General features: G+C 23.2%; 1 protein-coding gene across 2 annotated transcripts in view; it reads left to right on the forward strand.

Moving 5' to 3' along the window:
- LOC109602828 (four and a half LIM domains protein 2) overlaps positions 1–13769 on the forward strand; it is a 126186-nt gene that overhangs the window by 8761 nt on the left and 103656 nt on the right. The window contains exons 1-2 of one of the 2 annotated variants that reach the window (XM_049966732.1): positions 2677–2859; positions 11736–11821. In XM_049966732.1, the coding sequence (XP_049822689.1) occupies positions 2692–2859; positions 11736–11821 (254 nt within the window). In that variant the 5' untranslated portion in view covers positions 2677–2691. Of the gene's footprint in view, positions 1–2676; positions 2860–11735; positions 11822–13769 lie in introns of those variants that run through there. The other variant, XM_049966733.1, reaches the window with a different exon arrangement.

Here is a 13769-nt window from a genome sequence, read left to right on the forward strand (position 1 = left end):
AAATTTATATAAACATAATTTAATATCATTTTATTTTGCACACTTTCTGATTTTGTTACACTTTATTTTTATGTTCATAATAAATATTGTAATAATATTTTTTGGAATACTATTTACATATTTATAAAATAAACTTTTTTGTGTTATCAAAATATATTTGATTTTTATTTTCAATTAAATTTTTGTAATACACAAAATTAATAGTTATTTAAAATAATATATATTTTAATTGAATGATCAATTTAAACATAATTTAGTATCTTGAATTATATAAATTTATCAAATTCCTTAAAATATAAATTATTTAATATAATAAATAATAATAATTTTGAAATTTTTTGATAGTTTTATCAATTTAAACATATATATTTTTTGATTTTGTTTACATTTTATTTTTTTATGACAAATATATTTTAGATTATTAAATAATAAAAATATTTTGTTTATTTTTCTAAAATTATTTCTAAAATTATTATTTAACGAACTCTTGGCAATTTAAACAATTTTTAATTGTTTTAAATAATATAGTGTTTCATTAAAAATATTTTATAACATATAACATAACATTAGTAATTATTTTAAAAAGTAGTTTTGGTGAATAAAACAGTATAAAAAAGATCAAATTAAAATTCTTAACATATTTTGATATTTTTAATATTTTTTTACTTTAATGTTGTTAATTATTGTAATTTATTCATTTTTTAATTTTCATTTAATATTTTTCAATGTTTATGTTTTTTTAAAATATTATTTTTTTGTTTTTTTTTAGCATTTTTTACATTTTTATAACTTTTTAAAAACTATTTTGTGTTATCTAAATAAATTTGATTCCTCAAATTATTAATTATTTTAAATAATACATTTTTTATTTTTACGTTCGTTCCATCAATTTCAACATAATTTAATATATTTTTATTTATATTTTATATTTTTTATGTGCATATTAGTCATTGTCAAATTTACATTATTTTATATTTTTTTCATTATATAATATTTATTTTTTCATTTTGTTTATATTTTATTTTATTTTATCTTATTTCATATTATTTCATTTTTTTATTTTATATTAATTAACTACTTACAGTGTAGTTGTAGTATTTATTTTAAATAATATATTTAATACATTTTACATAATTTTATCAATTTCAACGTATTTTTAAATATTTTTATTTTTTGTATATTATTAAAATATATGCAATTCCAAAATTCTTTTAAAATTCGTAAATTTTAAGGATTTTTTCTTTGTAGTTTTGTCAATTTTTATAATTATTTTTATAGTAATGATAATAATACTTAATAAAATAAAAAATACATTCCATAGTTATTTCTCATTTTTAATAATTATTGTTATACTATAAAATATATCTCATATTATTTCACATTTTTTACAATAATGTTAAACTTAAATAAACTGTTTTATTTTTCTAAATATATTTAACATCTCAATTTTGAATAACACCTTATAATATAATCAATTTTTGATCATATTAAGTAATAAATTTCATACTTTTGTCACAGCTGAATCAGTTTCAACATGACTTTAAAAATGTTTCATACATTATTTTGATGAAAAAAGAAAATAAAATTAAACAAATACAGTTTTGAAATTTTCATGTTTTTTGTTTTTTCATTTTATATTTCTAAACATATTTCAGATTATTCCATATTTTTATTTTTTTACATTTTGTTTCTTCTACAATTATTTCACATTTTTAATTAATTCAATTTGATAATTTTTTATTATTTTAGATAATATAAAATAATAATATAATTCATATTTTTGTCATCTAAATAGTTTAATAATTTTAGTATAATATAGCTTCTTTTAAACTTTTTGTTATAATGTAGTCACAAAATTATTTTAAAATTTCAAAATTTTAGAATATTTTTTTTGATACATATTATTTTTTGTATATATTTTTTAATATGCAGCAAATTTTAAAATTATTTTTTTGGCAATCTTATCTGTTACTTTTCATGATATAATTAATACTTGTTTTGCTGTAATTGATTGATAATTAATTAAAATATTTACAGTTGAAAAACTATTGAAGAGGAGAATATTTAAAAATACATAAAAGCAAATTAATGTTTGGCTTCTTGGGATTCTAAAGAGGCGAGTGATCAATTGATAATGTCCGTCACGTAAAATATGTTAAGCATGTGAACACAACGCACACATTTTATCAACCAATTCACAATTAACAATGGCGATTCTCTCGTGATTCCCTCACGTCCACATTGTCCACCGAAATCACTTTCTGACTTCATCCCACACCAAAACGAGATTCCAAATGAACCAATCGAAAAAACATCCGATCCGTAATCACCGTCATCGGAAAAAAAGTCCGCGTACCGAATCGATTCGTCCGGGGGACGTCGGAGTGAATCACAAACTGCTCCAAACACCCAAAATCGTATCACAATGCATGACGTCACCGTTTCTAAAGCCGCAACCTAAAGCGATGTTACCTTTTTGTTAAAGCTGACTCGGCCACAACAAGCGAAATGTAGGTGTTAAAACTAGTCGGAAGGTTAACAGAATTTCTTTTCGTTTTTACTTTCGGTACGCCACACGGTCTGTCGGTCGGTACCCGGTCCTTGCGGAGTGCGCGTAATTTTTTTTTATTATTTTATCGTTCAATCGAGTGGTTCTCTGTGGTCAGCAAACGGATCGAAATTCGGGGAAACATGTCTGGATACACGTCGTTCGCACGTTCCAAGTACACGTCCAGGCACTATGACGAACCGAATGTGACCAAGATCACCATAAATGGCGTGGACGCCGATAAATTGAAGACGAACGTCTGTGACGATTATCGGGGCGATACGAGAAAAGTGTGGAACTACAGGCCCGGGGTGAGTGCAACAACAGGTGACGTACGAACTGGTTTGTCATCTGTTTGTTTTAAACGATGGAAATTATGAGTTGTGCAGTGTGGAAATTTTAAATTGTCGCTAGCTGGAAAACAATTCAACGTTTAATTACGAATTATGCTTAAGTACGTTAAGTGGACACACACACACACACACAAATACGGAAGATCATTATTTTGATAAAACACCATCATATGTACGACTTTTTACGAGGCTTTAACGGTAGTACTGGAATTGTTTTAATTAAAAATATGGAAATTGCAAGTCAACATTAATTAGGATAATTAATTTTCTAATTCTACAATTTATAAGAAGCAAAATGTTTTTTTAGATAATATATATTTTAAAGAATTTTATTATGTTTAGAACGTCATTCAAACTTTCTTTTGGTTTTTGATATGATTTCTAAAAAAGACAATTTTATAGTCTAAGAACCGTAGATAATTAAAAATTATAACAAAATTTGTGTTTTATATTTTTATTTTAATTATTTGAATTAATATTAAAATTAAATAAACAAATGTTAATTTTTATTTAAATTTTTCATGTTAATTTTTTCCTAGTTATTTGTATAATTAATAAATTTGAAATTTTTAAAATTTTTGTTTGTAAGAATTTCCATATTTTCTTTAATTTTTGTAACAATATAAATTATTTTAGAAACAATATAGTAATTAAATTTATTTGATTTGAATAGTTTTTTTTTTAAATTAATTTAGAAAAAAAAAAGAAAAGTTTAATTAATTTAATATGGTGATTTTCATTTTTAAAATTTGCTCTAATATTAAAAAATATATATTTCAAAATTAATTTAGAAATTCGACAATTTTCAAATTTTTTGCTAAACTTCTAAAATATATAATTTAAATTTACTTCATTATATTCATTAAATTTGATTTTTGTATTAAAAAAAAAAATGTTTTAAATTAATTTAGAAAAAAAAGAAGAAAAGTTTAATTAAATTAATATTTTCATTTTTAAAATTTGCTGTATTGTAATGTATTAATAAGTAAACTAAAACTGGATTATTTATATTAAAAATATATATTTAATAATATATATTTTAACATTAATTTACAAAAATCGACAATTTTCAAATTAATTTCATTATCATTAAAATTTAAAATCAAAAAATTTCAGAAAATTCATAATTAATGAAATATATAATAATAATAATAATAATAATGATAATAATAAATATATATAATAAAATGATTCAATCTTGTTTGTAGGATTTTCCAAATTTCATTTAATTTTTAAAATTGTAATATATCATAATTTAAAATAGTTTAGATAATTTTAAATTATTATATTATGTAATTAGATTTATTTGGTCTTTTCTAAAATAATTAATTTAAATTTACTATTATTTTTGTTATGGTTTTTCTCCAATGTTATATTTAGTTATTAGTCAAGTTATTGAAATAAGTAATGTAAAAGTAAACAACATATATCACTACAAACAATGAGGAACAATTTTGCATTTTAATCTAAATTACGGTTATTATAATTATGTATATTTAAAAAAAATTGCACTGGATTTTGTAGGATTTTTTAAACGTTCTTTAATTTTTTTATTATAATAAATCATAATTAGTTCAGATAAATTTAAATTATTTTAGAACCAATATTACTTTTATTACTAAATTTGTTTGAATTCCTAAATTGTTAGTTTACTTTTAAATAATTTTGATGGTGTTTAATTTTAAAATTAATATTTCCAATATTTTTCAACAATTTTTAAATTTATCATACCTATTATATTTATTAAATTGGATTTTTACAATAAAAAATGTTTTTAAATTAATTTAGACAAAATAAAGTTTAATTATTTTAATTACATTTTTAAAATTTATTGACTTAAAATTTGATTTTTAATATTTTTTTAACTTACTTTGAATACTGAAACTTGCCGAAAATTTATAACTAAATAAATATATAGTGTGTATTTAAAACGAAAACACTTTCAAACATTTTTATTTATAATTTTAACAAACAAGATAAAGTAAATAATATAATGTTTTAAAATAAAATGTTGATTTGATGAGAAACAAAGATTCTCTAATTTTTATAAATATAATAAATCATAATCTAGGTAAATTAGTTAAATTTAAATTTATAAATAATTAATTCAAAATTAAATAATTTTGATGATGTTTAATTTTAAACTTTTTTATGTTTACACATTTTTTAACAATTTTCAAAATTTTTATACTTATTAATTTAAAAAAGATGAAGTTTAATTATTTTAATGTGAAAAATGTCACATTTTTTGAATTTATTAAATCAATGTAATAAATATAATAATATTAATATGTAATAAGAAAAAATAAACAAAAAATTGATTATCTATATATTTTTTAAAAATTATTGAATATTTTTTTCCAAAAATTTTAACATTAATGAATATATAATATTTTTCATATATCATCTGAGCATTTAAATTTTAAATAATAAAAATTAGGAACATAAAATAAATAATATTTCCCAAAAATTGTTAAAATATTAATTAAAGTATAATCAACTTAAAAACGACATTTTTCTACACGAAATAAAAATTTATAATCACACTAATTTGAGTGAGCCCAAAATTTTTACTTTTGAGTCGAAATTAGACCATAAAGTGTCCAAAATTCCCATATAATGTTTCTTATGTCGTTTTGGTAAAGTGCGGAGTACCTTGAAAGTTACTGTATATATGAGCTGTAGTATATTTATAGATTTTTTTATATTTTTTAATTATTTCTTTATTTTTTATAGTTTTTGTTATCAAACTTTAACTGGAAAAATTTGTAAATACCTAGTTAAAAAGTAAGACATTAAAACGCTAAATACGATAAAATAAATAATGGTCTGTTTGAATAAAAATTACGCTACAAAATTAATAAAATTTTGTAGCTGATGGTGCAACTTCGTCGCATGCACAGTTGTGTTCTGTTCTTCGACGGAGCCAATTAACGTGTCATCAAATATTCGTTTACGTCTTCATAAAAAGCGGCAAAAAGGCACCGTAGACATTAAATCGTGTGCATTATTTCCGTAACCGGCATACGTCCACACACATGGAACGTAAACATGCTAAAAATGGAGACGTGTTTCACTTCACGGCCGATTTGAAAAAATGTTTTATAATTAGATCGGTTACGCAACGTGCACTTGCATGTGGGAAACGATGTAAATGTTTGTAAACAGGGGACACATGCTTTCCGAAATAATTTTCCAAGTTGAAGACCGCCGAAGCGTCCGAGTGGGTTCCGTTGTCGAATATCCGCGTCCTCCGACCGCGTCGGTCGGTTTAATTTCTTAATGCGCCGAGGCCGGTCCTCGTTATCTCAATTAACAATGGAGCCGCTTTCTTGTTTTCATAATTACGCGTTAATCGTTCGGAGCGGGGTCGCATCAAGTGTAACGCGATATTCGAGTAATAATGTTGCGGCGACCCCTCGGCCGGCCGGCCGGACCGACGGACGGACGGAGGTCGCTGGCGGTATCGAAATTTGCATATGTTGTGGATTATGTCTCTTGCACAATGGTTTCGTTTTGTACTATCAGGAAACAAGTAATGCCGTTGGCATTCGCTTACAAACGCATGCACAGGCGATGCCGTTTCCTACGGCCGGATAATGCGCTTTGTTGCGGGAATTTTGTCTTACGTTCAATTTGTGATGTCCGGTGTGGACGTAAGGATTACGTAAGAGGATGAGGAATATGTTTTGAGTTAGCATCCATTAAAATTTAATCACGAATAAAAATGTTGGGTTGAGCAATGTTTTTGTAAAAATGAACTACTCTAGATTAGACGTCAATTTATTAAATTTTTATTTTCAAATTTTAACAAAAAATGATATAAAATCTTTGTAATAGTTAAGTTCTTTAAGAAAATTTTCTAGTTTTTATTATTATTATTTTTTAATTCAGTTAGAAATTTAAGATCATTATTATTGTGTTATACCCTATATATTTAATTAGACGTTAATTAATATAGAAATATTCAATTTCAAATTTTATGAATTTTTTATACAAAATAAGCAGTTAGAGAGAATTTTAAACAATTTTCTCACTTTTAAAATTTTTCTCACATTAGACTAACTAGAAAATTTTTTACATTTTTATTTCTCATGTTTTTGAAGATACTTTTGGTTATATTAGACTTGTTAATTTTAACATTTTATTATCACTTATTTATACAAATTATATATTAAACAGTACATCATTTGAATTGTTTAGGGCCACACTGTATATTTCATTAAATGTCAATTATTAGAATGTTCAGTTTTAAATTTTAATTATTATAAACGTTTGCATTTTTTTATATATTAATGAAACTTGTTATGTAACCAAGTTTTTTAGACAGTTTAGACTCATTTTTTCATAATATGGATCACGCTGTATATTTATTTAATTGTCAATTCAATGAAATTAAAATTTATGAAATTAACATTTTATTATCTATTATTTGTATAATTTACATATTAAATAAATTTATTATTAGAGTTGTTTAGGACCACATTGTATAGATTTCAATTTTTAGAATGCTCAATTTTAAATTTTAATAATTATAAAAATTTGTATTTTTTTATGTTAAAAAACTTGGAAACAGATATCAAGTTTTTTTAGACAGTTTTCTCATTTTTAGATTTTTTTTCAAAAATTACACAACTAACCAGAAACATTTTTATATTTTCATTTCAGATTTATCCTCAATTTTGACGTTTTCCAATTAAATTTTTGTTGTTAATTTTAACATTTTATTATCACTTATTTGTACAATTTATATTAAACAGTACAACAGTAGAATTGTTTGAGGCCACACTGTATATTTCATTAAAGGTCTATTTTTAGAATGCTCAATTTCAAATTTTAATAAATATAAAAATATGTATTTCTTATGTTAAAAAAACTTGGTAACAGATATCAAGTTCTTTTAGACAGTTTTCTCATTTTTAGATTTTTTTCAAACATTACACAACTAACCAGAAACATTTTTTATTTTCATTTCAGACTTATCCTCATTTTTGACTTTTTTCAATTAAATTTTTGTTGTTAATTTTAACATTTTATTATCACTTATTTGTACAATTTATATTAAACAGTACAACAGTAGAATTGTTTGAGGCCACACTGTATATTTCATTAAAGGTCTATTTTTAGAATGCTCAATTTCAAATTTTAATAAATATAAAAATTTGTATAGTTTATGTTATAAAAACTTGGTAACAGATATCAAGTTCTTTTAGACAGTTGTCTCATTTTTAGATTTTTTCAAACATTACACAACTAACCAAAAACATTTTTATATTTTCATTTCAGACTTATCCTCATTTTTGACTTTTTTCAATTAAATTTTTGTTGTTAATTTTAACATTTTATTATCACTTATTTGTACAATTTATATTAAACAGTACAACAGTAGAATTGTTTGAGGCCACACTGTATATTTCATTAAAGGTCTATTTTTAGAATGCACAATTTCAAATTTTAATAAATATAAAAATTTGTATTTTTTATGTTAAAAAAACTTGGTAACAGATATCAAGTTCTTTTAGACAGTTTTCTCATTTTTAGATTTTTTTCAAAAATTACACAACTAACCAGAAACATTTTTTATTTTCATTTCAGACTTATCCTCATTTTTGACTTTTTTCAATTAAATTTTTGTTGTTAATTTTAATATTTTATTATCACTTATTTGTACAATTTATATTAAACAGTACAACAGTAGAATTGTTTGAGGCCACACTGTATATTTCATTAAAGGTCTATTTTTAGAATGCTCAATTTCAAATTTTAATAAATATAAAAATTTGTATTTTTTATGTTAAAAAAACTTGGTAACAGATATCAAGTTCTTTTAGACAGTTTTCTCATTTTTAGATTTTTTTCAAACATTACACAACTAACCAGAAACATTTTTTATTTTCATTTCAGACTTATCCTCATTTTTGACTTTTTTCAATTAAATTTTTGTTGTTAATTTTAACATTTTATTATCACTTATTTGTACAATTTATATTAAACAGTACAACAGTAGAATTGTTTGAGGCCACACTGTATATTTCATTAAAGGTCTATTTTTAGAATGCACAATTTCAAATTTTAATAAATATAAAAATTTGTATTTTTTATGTTAAAAAAACTTGGTAACAGATATCAAGTTCTTTTAGACAGTTTTCTCATTTTTAGATTTTTTTCAAAAATTACACAACTAACCAGAAACATTTTTTATTTTCATTTCAGACTTATCCTCATTTTTGACTTTTTTCAATTAAATTTTTGTTGTTAATTTTAATATTTTATTATCACTTATTTGTACAATTTATATTAAACAGTACAACAGTAGAATTGTTTGAGGCCACACTGTATATTTCATTAAAGGTCTATTTTAAGAATGCTCAATTTCAAATTTTAATAAATATAAAAATTTGTATTTCTTATGTTAAAAAAAACTTGGTAACAGATATCAAGTTCTTTTAGACAGTTTTCTCATTTTTAGATTTTTTTCAAACATTACACAACTAACCAGAAACATTTTTTATTTTCATTTCAGACTTATCCTCATTTTTGACTTTTTTCAATTAAATTTTTGTTGTTAATTTTAACATTTTATTATCACTTATTTGTACAATTTATATTAAACAGTACAACAGTAGAATTGTTTGAGGCCACACTGTATATTTCATTAAAGGTCTATTTTTAGAATGCTCAATTTCAAATTTTAATAAATATAAAAATTTGTATTTTTTATGTTAAAAAAACTTGGTAACAGATATCAAGTTCTTTTAGACAGTTTTCTCATTTTTAGATTTTTTTCAAAAATTACACAACTAACCAGAAACATTTTTTATTTTCATTTCAGACTTATCCTCATTTTTGACTTTTTTCAATTAAATTTTTGTTGTTAATTTTAATATTTTATTATCACTTATTTGTACAATTTATATTAAACAGTACAACAGTAGAATTGTTTGAGGCCACACTGTATATTTCATTAAAGGTCTATTTTTAGAATGCTCAATTTCAAATTTTAATAAATATAAAAATTTGTATTTTTTATGTTAAAAAAACTTGGTAACAGATATCAAGTTCTTTTAGACAGTTTTCTCATTTTTAGATTTTTTTCAAAAATTACACAACTAACCAGAAACATTTTTTATTTTCATTTCAGACTTATCCTCATTTTTGACTTTTTTCAATTATATTTTTGTTGTTAATTTTAACATTTTATTATTACTTATTTGTACAATTTATATTAAACAGTACAACATTAGAATTGTTTAGGGTCACACTGTATATTTCATTAAAGGTCTATTTTTAGAATGTTCAATTTCAAATTTTAATAAATATAAAAATTTGTATTGTTTATGTTATAAAAACTTGGTAACAGATATCAAGTTCTTTTAGACAGTTGTCTCATTTTTAGATTTTTTCAAACATTACACAACTAACCAAAAACATTTTTATATTTTCATTTCAGATTTATCCTCAATTTTGACGTTTTCCAATTAAATTTTTGTTGTTAATTTTAACATTTTATTATCACTTATTTGTACAATTTATATTAAACAGTACAACATTAGAATTGTTTAGGGTCACACTGTATATTTCATTAAAGGTCAATTTTTAGAATGCTCAATTTCAAATTTTAATAATTATAAAAATTTGTATTTTTTTATGTTAAAAAAACTTGGTAACAGATATCAAGTTCTTTTAGACAGTTTTCTCATTTTTAGATTTTTCCAAACATTATACAACTAACCAGAAACATTTTTATATTTTCATTTCAGATTTATCCTCAATTTTGACGTTTTCCAATTAAATTTTTGTTGTTAATCTTAACATTTCATTATCACTTATTTGTATAATTTATATTAAACAGTACAACAGTAGAATTGTTTAGGGCCACACTGTATATTTCATTAAAGGTCAATTTTTAGAATGCTCAATTTCAAATTTTAATAATTATAAAAATTTGTATTTTTTTATGTTAAAAAACTTGGTAACAGATATCAAGTTCTTTTAGACAGTTTTCTTATTTTTAGATTTTTTTCAAAAATTACACAACCAACCAGAAACATTTTTTATTTTCATTTCAGACTTATCCTCATTTTTGACTTTTTTCAATTAAATTTTTGTTGTTAATTTTAACATTTTATTATCACTTATTTGTACAATTTATATTAAACAGTACAACATTAGAATTGTTTAACCAAGTTTTTAGAGTGTTCTCATTTTTTCAAAATATGGACCACACTGTATATTTATTTAATTGTCAATTTTATAAAATGAAACAATTTTAACGATTCTAAAAGTATAATGAAAATAATAATAAATGACCAAAAATGAGGAAAATGATCTTATTAAATTTGTACATAATTATATTTTATTCTTCTTTTCTTCACACAATCACACATTTTCATTTTTTTAAATTATGGTTTAATAAAATTAATGATGTTTTCAAGAATTTCAGATTTCTGTAGTTTTACAATTAATTTTTTACTATTCTTATATTTGTGACTACTTTTGCTATGTTACCGCATTTTTTATTTCCAACATTTCTCACTTTATTTATAGATAAGATTTACATTCAAGAATTATCAGTTGAGTACTAATTTAAACACATTGTAGGTTTTTATTGAAAATATTCCAACCACTTCCGGTTCGCATAAAATTATTTATTCAGATAAAGAAAACTTGTGTTTGTAGCTAATTTTAAGATTCAAATAATACATTTAGAAAAACAGAAATTATAATAACCTCACCAAACTGAGTGTCAACAGTTTTAATGACCATACAAGTAGTATTGAAATACTTAGTTGTAACGTCCAGTAGATATTATAGACCGTTTATTTATGTTGCAGGGCGCCCAGATCAAAGAGAATGACATCGGCCAGTCGTGCCTCAACTGCAGCAAGTGCATCGAAGGCTACGAAGGCCACAAGTGGAGGTAAGCACCCGAAATCTGCGTCCCACCACGCGATATCGATTGCGACGTTCGCAATCAATGTGGCATTGAGTGTGGCGGCGGATGCGAGAACGTTAAAATAATAATAACAATAAAAAGAAAATTTGTGCCAACCTCCGCGGAACACGTTATCCAACAATTCAAGTTTGCCGGCAATTGGAATGCAAATGATCGTACCGGCTATGAATAGACATGACACAGAACCCGCAACTGCAACTGGACAGGTCCAGTGGGTTAATGCAACGTTGATAACAGGAAAAAAAATCTTCGTGAATGCATTTCTCAATACTTTTATCAGCTCGACTGACATGGCAAAACACAATTTTTTTTATCTTGTGTGTTTTGTTGTCATAAGGACGTTTATGTCTGATGCGTTTTTATTGGATAACAATCAATAATAGACGTTGTAATACTCCCACGTTTCAAATGAGTAGTTTACATAAATAATAAAAACATATTTGTTAGGAATAAACAGTTTTATGATACCGGTTTGTAGTAGATATCAGTTAGGTTCAATTTATTTGCAATATTTTTTATTTTGTGAAAACTGTGACTCATTGCCACGTCTTACTACAATAGAAGTCTTTATTAAAGCAATTTTTTAAGATGTTATACCAATCTAAAACCGTTTGGTTCAACTGAATTTTGGGAGAGGCATCATACTCGACAGAGACAGTAAGTCTGCAAATTTGCTTCATGGTGGGAATCTTTTACTGTCTCTGTCATGCATGATGTCTCTCTCAAAATTCAGAAGGCTATTTCATTTAAAAAAATATTAAATTATTAATGTTTTTTATACTAATATTATTCCATACAATGTTAATGAATATTTTTTTTTGAATTGTGGTGGACTCACATACGGGGTGATTCGCCGTGCTATTTACAATGGAACACCCTGTATATTTTTGGATTTTTAAATTCTACATATAATTATAAAGAAAATGAATATTGTTCATTTTTGGCATACAAGTTATCCAAAGATTATTCTATACATACAGGGTGATTCACCTAACTTAGTCATTAAAAATTTGTGAGGAACGGAAAAATATATGGAATTGAAAGTTTTGGAGCAATTATTACATGACTGAAATTATTTTTCTAATCTATTTTGAACAAAATTTAATTTCCGATTTCACAGGAAGTAACATCAAATATGCTATTTTCAATGGAACATCCTGTATATTTTTGGATTCTTAAATTCTACATACAATTGTAAATAAAATGACTATTGCTTATTTTTGGCATACATGTTAACCAAAGACTATTCTATAAAAATTCAGTATTAATATTTCCAAATTTTACATATGGTGTTCATTGTCCCGTGTATTTTTTGGATTTTTAATGATAAACATAAATGTAACAATTTAAATTTATCTGAGCAATAAAATATGACAAATAACAGAATTTAAATGAAAGATATCTTTGTACAAATATATAAAGAAAAGAGTGGAAAATTATAAGTAATATAAATATAAAAAGGTTCAAATGTTATAGAAATTTATAAAAATATTGATATAATTTGAGTATCGGTACATTACAAATATTTGTTAGAAATACAGTATACTAGATAAGTAAATACACAAATACATTAAATCAAATCAATAAAACAATATAAAAGTTTATAAATTCAAATACTATACATATACAGGGTGATTCAGGTAACATATTAATTTGAAGTTTATGGAGAACGGATAAAGGTATTGATTTGTAACAAAATTGGAACTACTTTTTTAATTTAATTTGAATAAAATTCCATTTCGGGGTATGGCGGAAGTGACATCAATTTTATTATTTTCAGTGGAACACCCTGTATATTTTGGATTTATATATTCTATATGTAATTGCAAATTAAATAGCTAATTGTTTTTTTTTTGAGTTCTTAATTTTTTTTTCCAAAAATTGTTGTAATTTAATTGGTCAGGATTAGGCG

This window comes from Aethina tumida, chromosome 4 (assembly GCF_024364675.1).
Source record: "Aethina tumida isolate Nest 87 chromosome 4, icAetTumi1.1, whole genome shotgun sequence".
In the NCBI taxonomy this organism is placed as follows: domain Eukaryota; kingdom Metazoa; phylum Arthropoda; class Insecta; order Coleoptera; family Nitidulidae; genus Aethina; species Aethina tumida.